At 37.7% G+C, this 17,100-nt stretch overlaps 1 protein-coding gene across 10 annotated transcripts in view; it reads right to left on the bottom strand.

The window, feature by feature from the left end:
* TRAPPC9 (trafficking protein particle complex 9) overlaps window positions 1-17,100 on the bottom strand; it is a 469,416-nt gene that overhangs the window by 399,427 nt on the left and 52,889 nt on the right. For all 10 annotated transcript variants that reach the window (XM_032687378.1, XM_032687405.1, XM_032687433.1 and 7 more), the window contains 3 exons: window positions 14,108-14,253; window positions 8,854-8,939; window positions 802-928 (listed from right to left, as the gene is read on the bottom strand). In XM_032687378.1, coding sequence (XP_032543269.1) covers window positions 802-928; window positions 8,854-8,939; window positions 14,108-14,253 — 359 coding nt within the window. The remainder of the gene's footprint in view (window positions 1-801; window positions 929-8,853; window positions 8,940-14,107; window positions 14,254-17,100) is intronic.

The raw sequence follows: 17,100 nt of genomic DNA, 5'->3' as shown, positions 1-17,100 counted from the left end.
TTTCTGAAAAAAAAAAATCAAATGAAAAGTCGTTTTATGAGCAGACAGAAAAGCACTTAAGAAAAACTCAGCGAGAACAGAGTTTCTTCAAGTTCAAAGCCATCTTCTTGTAGCGTTTAGCTTTATTGAAATGGTTCTTGTCCTGTAACTTTGGATTCCAGGAACACATACCTAAAATTTTTTGTTGGTAAGATGATTCAGTCCTACTATGTGATGAATCCATCATCTCCACACATACCTCCTTTTCTAGGAGACTCAGCTGCTCATCTTCTGAAAAAGCTCTTAAATTTTCTTACTTACTATAAACAGACTTTTATTTAGGCTCATTAATGAAACGATATCTCAACTGCAACAGACTACACACACAGGCTAAATTGTTTCTACAAAAGCAATCTGCAAAAATTTCTGTAATCTTGCATGAACACGATTAATTAAGAAAAAGAGAACCGCAAGATTATCTTCTGCATTCTCAGGAAAAAGTTCAAGTAATCCTCCTCAGAAGCTTTCCAAATGAAAGCATTAATAAAGGGGAGTTGGAGTTCATTATCCTTCCCCTCTCATAGATGAGATACTGTAAGAATGTGTTTGTTACTGCTGCTGCAACCAAGTGATTTATCAGGCTGTTTTTAATGAAGTCTAGCACAGAAAAGAGCTGTCCTTTTTTCTTGCTTTTTTTCTTTTACTTACTGAGGAGAATTCAGAGTGGGGAATGCATACATGGCATAGAAACTCATGCAATCCACAGTGGGGTAAAACATGAGTTGTTTTGCTCGGGAAAGAGTGACTGGAGACATTCCTTACCATTGACAGTGATCTGCCCAGTGGTTTGGGGAACACCAACAAGAGTCACAGGATAGAGACCGGATTCTGCAGGCAGGGAAAGAGCTGCAGGAAGAGATTCGAATTTCACTCCAGTTGTCAAGAGACCCTGAAAAAGCCACATTGCACAGATAAATCCATTATGACACACACCTTTTTATGGTATATACTTATATTTTAATCCCTTGCTTTGCATCACCCAAAATTTTATGATTTATTCTGATTTGCTCACAGCAGTTATTTTGGGTTCGAAGTTGCAGTGACTGCAGCGTGCAGCCAGATTTGTATTCAACAGGGAAACGAGTTTCAGGATCTGAGGTGGGAATGATGTATGAAACACTAATAAAAATTAATACCCAAGCATAGCAAAAAGAAGCAGTGATATCACCTGCACGGTGCTGTTTTGTGCCTACATTTAATCATACCTGTGACCTTACTTATGCATTTGATATATTTTGGACAGTGGAAATCAAACATCAACAGCAGCTCTTGCTTAGCTTTAATTACCCAGCCAGAAAATATTTTCTATCGGGAAAAACATTTACTATTTACAGATAACAGAGCAAGTCTAGCTTTACTGTCCAGCCTAAACATTTCAGTGAGTTGGAATAAGGCATTCATTTTGCTAAATTGATCCCCGTTCAAGCCTAGATGCCTGCAGTTACTCCCTTAGTGTCAGAGAAATCTTTCAGCATCCTAAATTTAAAACATGGCACGAAACAAGAAATGAAGCAGAAAAAAAATGTATTTAAGAAACTTTTAAACACGGCATTATTGTCCTTAGTAGGCTGGAGCTTTTCTTTAAGCTCAGTTAATGAATTTAAGATGCTTGAGCACAGAATGTGCTGTTACAAGTAGGAAATTTAATGCTGGAAAGCATGTAAATCCAAGTTACCGTTTGTTTTTGTATACACATATATATTTATTTTTATGTTTAAATAAAGATGCTACACAAATATCTCCACCAATTAATGCAGTAAACACAACTGGATTAAGTCTCAGCTTCATGGCAACTCAGAACTCTGTGAAAGAGGAACCTTTTATTTTTGTAAAGACAGATGAAAAAGCTCATGGTTTGAGCCACAGAAAAACTCAAGAGCTGAAGACTGAAAAAGAAGTTCAAGCAGCAGCAACATTACCTCCACAGTGCCAGAATACCAGCATTGCTTCCCTCTGAAAACACCTCTGACTGCCTGGTTTATAATTCAACTGAGTTTTAAAAGCTGAACCTCTGCTGCTCCTGTCAGCTCTAAAGGGAGGCCAACCCTCTCTGTTTCTACTTCTCAATTACAAATTAAGATAATTGACACTTGTATAACAAGTACTTAAAGAAATGCAAATGGTACTACCAGAATTACCCAGCCAGTGACTGACACTGACCTGTCGTGGACATGAAGTCTTCAGTGGCCTGACTCTCACTGGGACTAACCACCAGTAACTCTCCTTCAAGGAATTCCTAGATAGGAACCAAAATCAAGCCACCAGCACTCAAAAACTGAACAAAATTGAAAGCCATTCTCAGAATTTCTTCCCTCCTTGGAAGGCAGTGCCTTCTGCAAAACTGAAAAACTATTCTCTATGTAACAACTGAAGGAAATGCTTTTCACCTAAGATTTTTAACAGCAAGGTCCTAAACACACCAGAAGCTTGAGAAAGCAAACCAAGCAGGTTTGACAGGTTCTTAATTTCTCTTCTACTCAAGATCTGAAGTCATCAAGATTATAATATATCCAAAAGCTATAAAATCTTTCATTCTAGCAGTTATTTCTTTGTGGACTTGACATTGTTGAGGCAACACTGAATTCAACCAAAGCTACTCTTGCTTTGTGGAAAGCTGAGTTAGAGAACTCTATCTGCTGCACAAAATGCAATTTCATCATTTTACTTGAGTTGTAAGGAAATACTCTGTCAAACCCCCGTTTCTACTGAATTTTCATTTTCTTCCAGTTTCATGTGGAGACTTGAGCTGACAGAAACAATCCACAAAAACATAAGTAAAACCTAATTTTAGCTTCCTATATATTCACCACCCTGTGTATGAGAGCACTGACACTGTTTGATTTCCACATTAATCCTTCCAGTGGGATTCACCCCACAGAAAAAGGGTGAACATTCACACTTTAATACTGAGATAGCCTCAGCCTTCATGCCAATTGTTCTGCTTTTGCTTTGGCTGAAGCAAATCTTAGAACATAAACAAAAGGTGACCCCACACACACTCTCCGAAACTCACTTTTGGAACAGGTAAAGGCAGCTTTGTAAGGTTATTTTTGTCAAAAAACCCCCTGAATTATCACTTCGCCAAGTATTCAAATACATTTTAATTATTCAGGATTCACCTCAACTAAAAACTTTCATCCAAGGACTTAAAGTCCCACAAAATCAATGATAAAAAAAAAAAACCTCCAATGTCTCATTTACTATCAGCTACAGCAAATGTAAATAAACAGAACTGACAGGGCCCCCTAAGTATTATCTAAAGCAAATCAGGAAAACAAAGATTTTCTGAAGAACAAACACAATGCAAATGCCGAAACACCTCCACTAAGCACATACTATGCCTGGACTAGAAACTAAAGAGCTTCAAGTGCTTTAATACAAAAAGGAGAAGGCAGCATTTGTTTCCCTCATTTTTAGTTTTACTGTTCAGTAAAACTTCCAGTTTTTAAAACTAAAGATATTAAGAAAGCATTCAAACTCACTGAAATGGAAAAAAAAATCAATATAAACATCAACTAGGCTTCAGACTTACAGACATAAATTGAAATCAAGATACTTACCCTTAAAACTTAACCCAGACCAGTAAATTTTAAAAGACAGTGACATATCTGGAATGTCTGAAAGACGTTTTCAAGATCATTGTTTGCTGAACTGTACAACTCTGCAATATTTGCCCAACATTGCCCTCTGGTGCCTGAGATTTTGTAGTTTAGCACTGAAAATCTAATCAAGGCTCAAGTACTCTCAGATTCTTTACCTAAACATATCAGCCACACCACCAAAAAAAAGGAAATCTGTTACATTTCTTTTCCTGAGAGTCTTATACCTTATTTCAAGTAATATTTAGTAATCATTTAGTAATCACTCCTCTTTCTGACTCTACAGGAAAAGATCACCCATATATTATGTTTCCTCCCTCCAGGGAATATATGAAGCACACACATAGAAAATCTTTACATCTCTTTGTATTCTTATAAAACAAGTGAAATTGTCTTAGAGTGAATACATGCATGCTTTTATCACAGCATGCCTTTCAATCACTTCAAATCTCGATTTAGCTTTAGAGGAACAAAACAACTTGCACGTAAATGGCAGCATTCTTGGATGCTGTTAAAATAACGTGAGTATGGAAAGGCTTTTTTTAGGCTTTACTTACCAATCCCAAAATGCAATCATTCTTTTTTTAAAGCAACACTGCCTTCAAAGTTAGTTTTCATGCTGAATATACTTTTATACCATGTTGTCAAATACTTTATGCAAAAATTGTCTATATTAATTTAAAAGTGAATTTTTCCTACTATTTCTAATAAGGTTATTTTAGGCAGACCTAGAAAAACACCAAACACAACCAGTTTTATTCTTCTTCCCCTTCACCTCTTTGTGTACATTCTTGCCCAATATAGTCTCTATTAAATGTAGTTTAGCAAGAAGTAAATATTCTCTCAAGATGGTAGAAACAGTAAAAGATGTGAACTCAGGAAAGAGCAGTTCATTGAAACAATTTAAACAATCACAGGCCAAGTTATGGGACTGATTATACATATAGATTTATCAAAATTTTAGATGGTATTTCTAAACATCAACATAGAGCTCTTGGCTAATAGCACAGTTTTGAAATTTAAAAAAAAAAAAAAAGTAACAGCCATTCTTAAAGTATCTTTAATCAAAATACCACACTTGATTGTGTACAAATAAATACAGGCCCCAAGCAGAAGGAGAACTACAGAACAAATACTTTTTTTTCCTTGAAAAATTACTTAGTACTATAAATCACAATATTCTCATGGTTTAGGATAGTATTTTTTAGTTTCTTGATATTTATTTATTAAATATGGTTTACACTGCCTGTACATCTTGTAGCTTTCTTAAAACCATGGCTGTATTTCCTACAATAAGTGCAGAGAAAATGCTTTCCCTCAACACATAACATTGTCTCAAAATTTCTCAGCTTTGGCTTTTTGGTTTCTTTTTTCTTTTAATATGAAAATTGAGAAACAAAGAGGAAAAAGTAGTTAAAATCTTAGAGAACTTAACACACTTTGCAGTGCTTCTTCATATGCATTTGATTTTAATATATCTCCCCAGAGTGTACCATGATTTACTGCTTTAAGCATTTATCTCAAGATACAAAATAAATCCCCTGGCGACTTCCCAGAACTTTTTGGGATTGTTTTGAAGGCTTAAAAAAATGAACATCATTTTTTCCTGGATGGAAAACTGCAGTAGCTGCAAAAGGGATGGAGATCACTCACATACCTGAACAAGTCTGTACAGAAATCAATACTCCTGGGCGAAAAAGCCAAGTGATGTATACACTTATTTACAGCTGAACATCCCATCTCCCGGGAACTTGGGCTCCAGCACCAGGAGAGCAAAAATATTCTGTCTAATGCATCACAGTCACAGTTACTCAGGCTCATTTTTGTCTCTCTCTCATTGTGCTGATTTAAGGTACATGCTGAGTTTTAATAAAGCCTTTGGTCTGATCACCCTCACGATCTCCTCTGCTTCACTTTATTGACTAAAGTACACAGTTGTTGGACCTAATCACTTCCACATTCCGTGACTGAACATTTTCATCTGCTATTTTACACCACTGTACCTTCCAGTGGATCAGCCTTCTAACTGTATGGACAACACAGAAACACAAAAGAGAAAAAGAGAAAAGGAATAAAGAAATGGGACAGGCATGAAGTGTCTAAATAGAGCCCCAAATCAGGAATACGCATGACAGGACATAAACAGCAAGAACAACAATAATGGGCCAAGAGCTTTGAGAACAATAAAATAAAACAACAAAAAAAATCAATTTTTCAGGGCTTACCATCTGAGCAACACTGATCAAAGTCTTGTGTCCACAGTCTCATGTTAAGTCTAGAAATTCAATGCCTTTTACTTAAGCACACCTCAATTAACCTACAAGTACTCAGCATTAATTCTTCAAATAATGAAAAAGCTCAAGGAGCCTTTCCACGTGTTAACAGCCTGTGCTCAATACTAAGTTGTTCACCATCACAACTTCCATCCATAACAAATAGAAAGACACAGTAGGAGAAGTACCATGGTAAGAGCTCCAATCGACAGTTCCAGAATTCATTTAACATGAAACGAGTAATCTGTCAGAACAACAAATCTAAATTGTAAGGTGAGGAAAAGGGGAAAACTGGAAAAAAGGAGTGAGACTACTATAGATTTCAGGACAGTGACATGTTGGTGAATGGTTGACCCTGAAAAAGGTAAAGGAAAAGGAAATCAAGCAATGGAGAACTCAAAGAACAGCCAGTGATTGCAAACAAGCTTGAAGAAGTAAGTTATATTGGAAAGGTGAGGTGCTGAGGCAGGCAGAAGGAAAAAAGTTGTGGGACAAACAAGCTGAAACTGCCACTAAATGATAGAAGAGGATATGCTTGCTATGAAACTAAGTCTGTGAGAGTAAATAATCTGAAAGAATGTGATATGTGATGAGAAATCAGACAGGAAAAGGAATATGGGGACTGCAGGCATGGGTACGTGTTAATAATAAAACAAACCATTTTAAAACATTAAACAATGCTCTGAATTATTTAAATAAAAACAAGGAGTTTATTCTCATGATAAGGTAATAACTGTTCCCACATTCCATATAGCTCACAGATGAGACTGGAAAATCAGAGCAATTTAGGCTGGAAACCCTCTTGCTGAGTCCAGTGTTCAGAACAGGGGCAACTTTGGTGGTAGCTTAAGTTTTTCACTGTCCTTTACACTCAAATTTTGGAGATTTCTAAAGATGGAGATCCCACATTCTCTGTGGGCAACCAGTCCCAAAGTATGATCACCCTCATGATTGGAAAAAGTGATTATTTTTTTTTGTTAGGAAGGTTTTCCATGGCTGCAGCATGTTCCCTGACTCTCACCCTTACGCTGGGCACTTCTGGGAAGAGCCCAGCTCTGTTTTCACTGCACCTTCCCATTTTGGGATGGAGGAAAGCAGCAGGAATTACCCCAGTATTCGTCTCTTCCCCAGACTGAACAGATGCAGCTCTCTGAGCCCGTCCTCATCTGTCCCGTGCCCCAGCCTGTCCATCCCCGGTGACAGAGCTGGGCTGACACCAGGACACTTCTGTTGTGTGGGGAGTTCAAAACTGGCCAGGCTTCTATAGACATTGTCTCTCAAATTCCAAATCAAGGGGAATAATGACTTCCCTCAACTTGCTGGCTACAGTCTTGATACCACAGACAAATCAACCAAAATCAACCCATTTCTCCCAAAGAGCTGACACTGGGGCAGAGCAGAATTTCTCAGGGCACTGTATTTATGGAGTGCTGACTAAAGAACTACGTCAATCACTTCAGTTATTTGCATCTCCTTTGCATGCCTGCTTCCCCTTTTGCTTACCCATGGAACTGGAATTCAGCATTAATTCAAAACCAGAACTTTATCATGTCAACAGTGAAGAGAAGTATTCAAGCTACTACAATTAATTTGCTCAGGGAATGGGTATCGTGCAGATCTATGCAAGTAACTGTATTCCGAGTCCTTGAGTGTGTGTAAGCACTCGTAAGAAACTCCCTCATTAAGAAATTTTCCAAGTTTTTTAAATATATAACTACATCATTACTCACACAATACAAATCAGACTGTAAATCAAAATGTTCTTTAATCAATTAATTCTTAGAGGAAGTCCTTTCTGATGTGCAGCCTCTCAACTACTTTTTCTATTAATTCCTAAAAATTTTGAATCCTTCTGTGAGGGTTAGAGAAAATGCTGCTGAGGAAAGCAGTGTGTTAGCTTCCAAGAATGAATTTTATTGTGCTCTAAGCACGATCTTTGGGCATTTTCACTTCCCAGGGAAAAACACTTTATTATATGTGGAGTATTATCAGTAATTCAGGTCAAATTGCTTGACTAGACACTGCAGTAAACATATCAATAAAAAAAAAAAACAAACAAAAATCTTGGGCAAATAAATGTAGGCTGATTCACTTAGCCTGACAGAACAATGGGATCTAAGAGACGGGTTTTATTTTTAAAGCAATATTAAGGGTAAAAATATTTAACATAAAGGACTATGCTAGGCTAGAACTGAGTGGGGATTAAGTTGCTCTGCTAGTTAGACAATTTTTAAACTTTAAATAGATAATTTTTTTAAAAAAAAATCCTGTTATCTGGAATAAAGAAGGGAAAGCAAAAAACCCACACACTTTCTTTGTTTCAAGATACACTGCAAGCAGCCCATTGAAGTAGTAGAGGGCTTAGGTTTGAGCCTTCTAATCTCACAAACTTCTCTGATGTTTTAGCCTTTTTTTCACTCCTTCATTTAACATTACAGTGTTTTCAAATCACACACATCACTGGGAACAGCAGGAGCTTCCAACAAAACACAAAGCTTCTCAGAACTAACTATTTTAGTTCATCAGATTTTTAAATTGTGTTCAAAATGGGAATTTGAAAAGCAAGGATGAATGCGGATTTTTAAATTACAGTAGCAAGTGTACAATAATTATTAGGTTTCAGGATATAATTATTACTTGAAAACCAGTATATGTAAATTATGCAGCATGAGTTCTAGTCAATGCAGGAATGTACAGAATTGATTTATGGGTCAGTGCCAGTAAAGCATTTAAACACTGTGAGTGGCAGAGATTTTCATTTCAGTACCTCATCACCAAAAAATATGAGCAAATTGACAACACCACACCTTTAAACTGAGGTTGTGTCGGGCTAAATGATTTTTTTTAAACTATTTGTTTTATAGAAAACCATATCTGAAAGTCCAAATGAGATTTTTTTTCAGAAAAAATAACAGAATGAGAAGATTTAGAGAGATACAAACCATGTTTTCTACTCGGAGTTCAAAAGGCATTGGGTTGTAAACCATCAACTGGACTTCACAAACATCTCCCTGGACCCACTGGAAGTCTGCAAGAAACGATCACAGAATTAATGCAGGAATTACCTAATCATAGTGTTATAAAAAAGTAGCAGCAGCTGAGCTGTCAGATTGCTATAATACTTAATAACTCTCTATAATCTTTACAGCCAAAGTCCTGCTCAAGAGCATTGTGGGACACGAGCTGTAAATCCCAGGCAAAGCAACGGGTTAAAGGACTGGAAACATCCATTAAACAGCAGTTGTGCTCCAAAGATCCAACGTTACTTGGCAAAATTAAACTAAGGCATCAATTCCAAACACATCCTTCATGTTAAACACTTCAGGGCTTACATCCTTGGAGTTAGGTACAGAGTACACACCACCGTGGGTATGTAAGACTCAGATCAGAATCAACCAGACAAGAAATGAACATGACAGGAAGTAGGATATTACAAATCTTCATATGCACACAGCTGATGATATGGAGTAAATAAAGGATTATTTTAAATTAAGAAGGAAACAATTGCTCACTAACAAGATGCCACCTCAGCTTCCTCCTACTAGTTTTCTTTAGGAAACAGTAAGTAGTTTGGGAGATGCTGTGGAAGATGACAATAGGATCTATAGAGCACAGATTTCTCTTTCCGGGGGTCACAAAGTAGAGGGTTGAGCAGTAACACAAACTGTTAAGTAACTCGTGAAAATTCTTAGAAAAGACAAGGAAGTAAAATATGTCAGGTAAAAAAGTGTACTTTCAGTTTAACTCACTACAAGAGACAGGTTCAACTTCAAAGATACTTCACCCTGCCAAGTTTAAAATTTTGGGAATTTTATAATTTAAGGAGACAAGGCTGGATGGGGCTCTGGGTAACCTGGACAAGTGGAAGGTGATCCTGTCCATGGCAGGTGGGTTGGAACAAGATGACCTTTAATGCCCCTTCCAACCCAGATCATTCTGTGATTCAATGATTCTGTGAGGAATTTCTGGAAGTGAGATCAGCAGCAGAGATGCAAGGTCTGAGGAACTGTTCAACACAGAAAGATTATTTTATATCAGCACTTCATAATCTTTTCAGCCCACAAGTACTTGTCTACCTTCCAGATATCACCACAGGCACCTGATGTTCTGACTTAAAACTGAATGTGACAACATTCTCCATGCATGCTGAGGAACTGCAGTCCAAATAAACAACAGGTGCTTTAACTATATTTGTAAAACAAATCATGATTATAAGCTGAACTAGAGCATACATGGATTAGCTTTTACTAGTCAACTCAATTTTAACATACATTGCTAACATTTTTTTTTTAGCAGGATATTAGAAAACGTCCAGTAAAAAACCTGGATTAACAATATTAAGACTTTAATTCACAGTTGAAGCCATCAGTACTCTAATTGTACATTCCCAATCATTTACTATCTGATTACATTTTGCAAGCAATATTAAAAACCTCGAGGGAGATGTACTTAATGCAAATGTTTAACTCCAATTAATGCCGGTGGAAATTAAAAACATACATCCAGAGATGTTAATGGGTTATAGTACTGTGAAACCTGAAAAGCAAAACTGTTGATTAAAACAAAATGTTCAAATGCACAAGGGTAGGAGATGTTCTGTACATTTATTATTTAATTGCTTATTAGTGTTCAGGATGTCTCATCATTCTGCAGTCCCCAAAACAACCAGTGGCTGCTCTACACAGGTATTGAAGCACTAAAGTTCACCACTATGGTTTACTACAGCAACAGCAGTAGCCTCAGCAGGCACTTCAGTCCTAAATCTCCACGTCCAAACAATGACCACATCATGAAACATCTTTTCTGAAAACATTTTCAATGCCACCATGTAAAAAGGGATTCTGAAAAATCAGAAAAACATGTTGGAAACTCTTGATTTCACCTAAGTGCAAATGCAAACCATTGATTTGCCTGATGTTTTAATGTCTTTACTTCAAAAAAAGGAAGGATTCAAGGTTCATTTATTAACATTTACCAGTATGATCCCTCTCTGTGTGCTGAAGGCTCCCTGAGCTGCCCTTCTCAGTGGATCTGAGGGTGTGGGAAGCTGTGCTGAAAGGGGAGACTAAACAAGAAAAAGCCTTATTTGAGACTTAGCAAGCAGTAGAACTATGGCCCCGTGGCACTGACCTCCAGAAATCACCAGACAAAGAGTGTCAGCAGCAAATGAACAGCACCTTGGAGCAGGAGTGGCAAGGTCTCTGATGTGTGAGAGAGAGTTCCACAGGAGAAGGCCATCACTGCACTCTTTTCATGCAGCAGCAACAGATATGACACCCTGGCAGCTGACAAAAGCCATGAGCAAGATTCCCACCAAGCAGGACTTCAGAGCCTTGGAGGAGCAAGGGAAGGGTACAGGTGTGCAAGGGACTTTCTCCACTCCCTTGCCAGCAGAGACAGGGATACAGGCAGGAGCTGGCATATCCTGCAGATCAACACCTGGCTTCGTGGCTGGTGTTGGCACTAGGGCTGTGGTTGCTTCAGTCATGGGAAATCCTTCCCTGAACACAGCCCACTGGGGAGAGACAGTAGGAGACTGCCTAGGAGAGGCAGTAGAATCTTCACCGGCAGACTGGTTGACTTGCCAGTCTTCCTTTAAGCTGATGAACTTGCAGGGGTTTGGTGTCCAAAGCTGCAATAAGTGCAAGGTCCTGCCCCAGGATGACATAAGCAAAGAGCTCAGGACAGGCTGGGATCTGTCTGGCTCTGGAACAGCCCTGTTCAAAGGGACCTGGGGGTCCAGCCAAACATGAGCCAGTGGTGCCACGTTACACCAACAAGGGCAAAGTTGTGTGAGGGGAGGCTTGGGTTGGATATTAGGAGAAGGTTTTTCACCCAGAGGGTGAGTGGGCACTGAACAGGTTCCCCAGGAAAGAGGTCACAACACCAAGCCTGATAGAGCTCAACATTCTCAGGCACATGGTGGGATTCTTGGGATTGTCCTTTCCAGGGCCAGGAGTTGAACTCAATGATCCTTGTGGGTCCCTTCCAACTCAGGATATTCTATGATTCCATGAAATCAGATCCTGGGCTGCATCCACAGACTCATTACTAACAAAGATAGAGATATGATCATCCTACTCTACCCTGTGCTTGTCAGGCACAGCTGGAGGTGCTGTGTCCAGTTCTGGCCCCCACAGATTAAGAAAGATACAGACGGACTGGAGAGGATCCAAAGGAGTGCCATGAACATGATCACAGGGCTGGAGAACCCGCCTGAGGAAAGACTAAAGGAGTTTGGTCTCTTCCCCCCGGAGAAAAGGCGGCTCAGGGGGAATCTCATCACAGCGTTCCAGTACTGCAACAAAGAGGATGGGATTTTTCCTCCCAAGGAGCCACAGGAAGAAGACCAAGGGCAATGAGTACCAGTTGCACTGAGAGAAGTTTCATTTTCTTACTGAAAGAAATTTAGTTTTTTTCAGTAGGAACCATCACTCAGTGGAACAACCTCCCCAGGGACATGGTGAAGACCAAATTGCTGGAGGTTTTCGAGATGGGACTGAAATACCCTGTGAAAAAGATGCCAGGGCAATGCCACCTTGGGTGAAAAGGTTTTGAAAAGAAAGGTAAAATGAGATATATTTATTTCATCTAATACAGGTATGACATTAACTGCCACATATACTAATGGAACTATATTATGTATTCTTGCTGCTTTAGACTATCAGCACTCAAAACCAAAAAACCACTTCATGTCAAAAATCAGTAGGTTCATTTCTTGGAACTAGTGTACTATTAAAGCAATTTAACCAGAATATAACTATCCCCTTTATTGTTTCCAATCTGAAAAGCTTATCAAGTTGAAAGCAGAAAACACTTCAAGACTTTCTAAAATGGTCTTGTTTCCCCTTGGTTTGTCAGCAGAACTTGATTTCCTTTGCTGTAAAACAATAATTTAAGCAAAATATGGTGTACATATCTCCATGGAAGAAAACCGGTTCATTTGTTATTGTTGTTTTTAATTAATGTTAAATACATGTCATTAGAATATTCTCATTAGTTTCAAAGTTTATTAAATTTCTCAGTTTCTTTCAAAGGAAGTATCTGATTTCATTTTGTATTTTCTTTTGTTTGCTAAACTTTGAAACATTAGAGGCTTTTAACAGTGACTGCATTGTGTATATACTTCAAAAGACAAATGCTTTACAGGATCAGCAGCAGCTCAGACATCTCTGTGGGCTAAATAAAAACTTAAAAGGAGAAATTGCACTGTAAAAATGTAAATCTCCCACAGTACACACAGCACTGAAACAAATCCTAACTTGAACTGTATCAAAAAATGCAGTTTCCTTTTGTATCTATCAAAGAGTGAGAATACAAGTATTTGACAAGATTGAGAATAGGGTTTTATTTAAATGAAAAAACCATGACAAGGTGTAGCTAAGAGATTAAATGTGGAAAAATTGTGATCAATCTTTCAAGAAAATATTAAGAGAAATCAAGGAAGCACTTTAGGATGTTCCCATATGTGTATATTTTTAAAAATTATCCTTTACCTAATTCTTCTTTTTTTTTAATTTCTTATGCTTTATCTTTTGAAATTGAAGCAGTGCTGCAGCAAAGTCACACTGAGCCACATCCATCCAAACTGCCAGATAACCATCCACACCAATGCACATCCTAATTGTTCCTGTTTCAATTACCCTGCACGTGATACACAAAGAAACAAGAAGAACTACCAATATCTGCAACCTAATCCAGGATTTAAATGAACCTCTAATTTATTTCCAACAGCAAAAGTACTGCACTGAAAAGGTTTATAATAAAATAAATAATCCTCTAGCAGAAAATTACTACTATTCCAAATAGGGTTTATAAGGGTTTTTTTATTTTGGCTGAACTGTCCTTAAGTAAAAGTGACTAATCAGACAGCTCATCATTCTGAGTTTAAATTAAAGCAGAATAGGATATTAAATCAGAATAGGAAAAAAGGAAAACCACAACAGTGCTCAGGGCACTGATAACTGTGGCAGCTGCCAAGCAGAATGTGTCTGAACTAAGTTTTCCCTGATTTCTCTTTTGTTTGAGAAGGGAATAAAACTAGTTTATCTCTTCTGAAAATCAGTGTTATCATCTATGAGACTTTATTCTTCTTTTGAATATGAAACTGTGCCCCAGAGAACAAAGCTTTGCTCCTTCACCACAAAACATTTTCTAATTTAAAAAAGAAGAGAAAATACTGCCAATTATTCTTACCTATTTTCTTATTTCGTTCTTCCCCACGACTGTGTGCAATAATTGGAGAATATATGAAGGGGCTTTTGGTTGACACATTCTGACCAAGTAAACTCTTCATTTTGTGAGGTCGGAGACTGGTTGGGAGGTTCAGAAGCTTCACAGATCTGTTGAGTAAAAATAATTTTATATTGTTTTATTTATTCTATTTCATGAGAGATGGCTGTGTTAAAAATGAACTGATAAATATGAAATGTCAGTCTGAGATTAAAATACCCAAAATGGAAAACTTGAAGTAAACACCCAGAATACAAAAGGGGAAAAAAAAAAAAAAAACCAACAGGGAAACTTCAGACAGTTTCAGAAAGCTCCCAGAAAACATTTAATCAGGGAAAAGTATCCTCTGTAGAAACAAACGAAACCAAAACTAGCCAGGATCCGGGATTTGAAATCCAGCTCTTAATTTCCAAGTTCAGACTGAACAACAGATACACCACAACCCCAGTGCAAAAAGCAGCCAAGTATTTAACTTAAACGAGAATCCAGACAAGATTGGACAGCATAATACAAATAAAGAACTTCTCCAAGGTGAATAAAACTGATTCTAAAACAGTGAAAACACAGAGTTGCTGCTGGAAGAAAGGAAATGTTCCAGAAATTTGAGTGGGTTTGCTGAACAGCCAGAAAGCAATTACAAATAGACAGAAAACAAATGATTTATTAGACTATATCCCTGTTAGACCCAATTCCCTACAACATCATGCAAGGAAATCACTGGTCTTGCAATGTTGAGGGGAAATTAAAGACTAAATTTTGGGCAGAAGAACAAGCAATAAATTGGTGGATATTCAGTAACAGCAACAGTTTTATAAAAGCCTGTAAGACATCTAATTACTTCGAGTCAGGAACTCAGCATAATAAAAAACAGATATATCAGTATCACACTAATAGAAAGTACACACAAGAAACCAAGATAATGTGTTTCTGCTGAAAAATAATGAAGCTGTAAGAGTAACACTACACAGACATGTTATCTCAGTGATCTAAAACACTTGATAAGGAGTTACTGGATAACACTAAAAGTATTTTGGAACAAGGAATAAATCACATCCATACATTACGTGCTGGTGATACTTAGTGTCAGCATCACAATCAAATGCAAAATCACAGACCACGAGACTGAGGAATAAAGAGGAACTATGACAGATCCCTCATATTTCATATTTTAAAACCTCTTCTCACAGAATTTTGCTAAAAATTAGAATGCAGCCTAAAGTAAAAATGTGAATTATACTATGTGAGGAAAAAAAATTAAATTTCATAAAGTGCTTATAAAAAGTTTTATTTTTTAAACAGAGAGAAGTGCTTTGGCTTCTCCACCATTGTTATAAAAATACTGGTGGATAACCTGCTTTACATTAGTGCATGACAGCGGAAGGAATGTTCTTCAACCACATATTACACAGATGTACCCTCACAGGTTTTATTTAATTCCTTTGTGTGAAAAGCTTCAGTCATGTCCCCTGGCCCTGCCCAACTGAATACAAATGAGTGACAAATAAGAACTATCAACTAATATCACTATCTACCCAGAAGATACAAAATCCTGTATTTGGAAAATGTTGGTTAAAAACAACCTTGCTTAGAGGTGAAAGGAAAATAATTAAAAATAAAAAACACTCTATTAAAGTAAACAGAGGGAAGGGGGAAAAGGGCACTGAATAAATTTAAAGTATTAAGAAAAGTATATAAGGACAACTAAAAACATCAGTGGTGAAAAGGAAGAAAATTCTTTCTTTCTGCTCCTAAGTATATTAGTAAGAAAATTAGCTTTAACACAGGTAAGTTATGAAAATGGGAACAGTGCACCTAGTAGAACAGAAAGACCATAAATTCTTCTATTTTTTATCTGAGAAAATACTAGATGATGATTTCATAATTAACATGAGTAATAGAATATAAAGAAGCCAAATCTCTTCTATTGCTTTTGAAGTATGGGGAAGAAAAGGTAACAGTGCCACTATGTCCAAATTTCAGTGTGGTATTTCAATGTCTGACAGTATTTTGATTAAGAAATCTGCATCCAAAAGAAGTGCCCCACATTAAACAGATTAAAAACTCACAGACCATGAAATGCCAACAGTAAATAAAAGTCATCACCATCAGCAAACATATGTTTCTAGAGGACTCTAGCACGGATTGAATCATTTGCTGAGGTTACTCAACATTGATCAAAATCACATTTCCACACATTTATAATTTATGTCACGAACATTAGCACAATTTAGCTCAAAGAGCTCTGCAGTCCTGCAGCACGGCTGGTTCCCAACTGGCTGGACAGCTCTGCCACACACCAGATCTGCTGTGTGAGGTGTAACCAGAGGCTTCATATCCAAACACAACTCATACTTTACTGGACTATGAATTTTAATCACTATGGTTTTTAAAGAACTTTCAGAAGACAAGAAGAAGGGAGAGGAGGAGATGAGCACAAACAGCAGTTCTTGACTGTTCAATAATGTCGATGCTAAACAATGTTGATGTTGGGTTTCCCATGGCAAAACAGCAGAAAATATTCCCAGCATTCCAAGCACAGCCAGGTCAGCACAAGCTGCCAGTGTAAATTAAGCACCTGGGTGGTGAGGAACTGCCTAAAACCAGGCCTAGGAATAACAATAACTATAATGTGTTTGTCCCATTCTCTCAGCATACAAAACATTTCAAGTGAGACAAAGCCCTTCCCACTGAAGTCTTGGGAATCTGTTGCCAAAGTTTTGACTGGTCTCTTCTTCCACCTAACAAGCCACGGGATAAGAGGAAATGGCCTCAGGTTGTACCAGGGGAGGTTTACACTGGATAATAGAAAACTTTTCTTCAGGGAAAGGGCTGTCAAACATTGGAACAGGCTGCCCAGGGAAGTGGTGGAGTCACCGTCCCTGGAAGTGTTTAAAAAACACGTGGATGTGGCATTTGAGGACACGGATTAAGGGTGAACATAGTGGTGGTGGTTTGAC

The sequence above is a fragment of the Chiroxiphia lanceolata genome, chromosome 1 (genome assembly GCF_009829145.1).
Source record: "Chiroxiphia lanceolata isolate bChiLan1 chromosome 1, bChiLan1.pri, whole genome shotgun sequence".
Lineage (NCBI taxonomy): Eukaryota > Metazoa > Chordata > Aves > Passeriformes > Pipridae > Chiroxiphia > Chiroxiphia lanceolata.
This window is presented reverse-complemented; position numbering and strand designations above follow the sequence as displayed.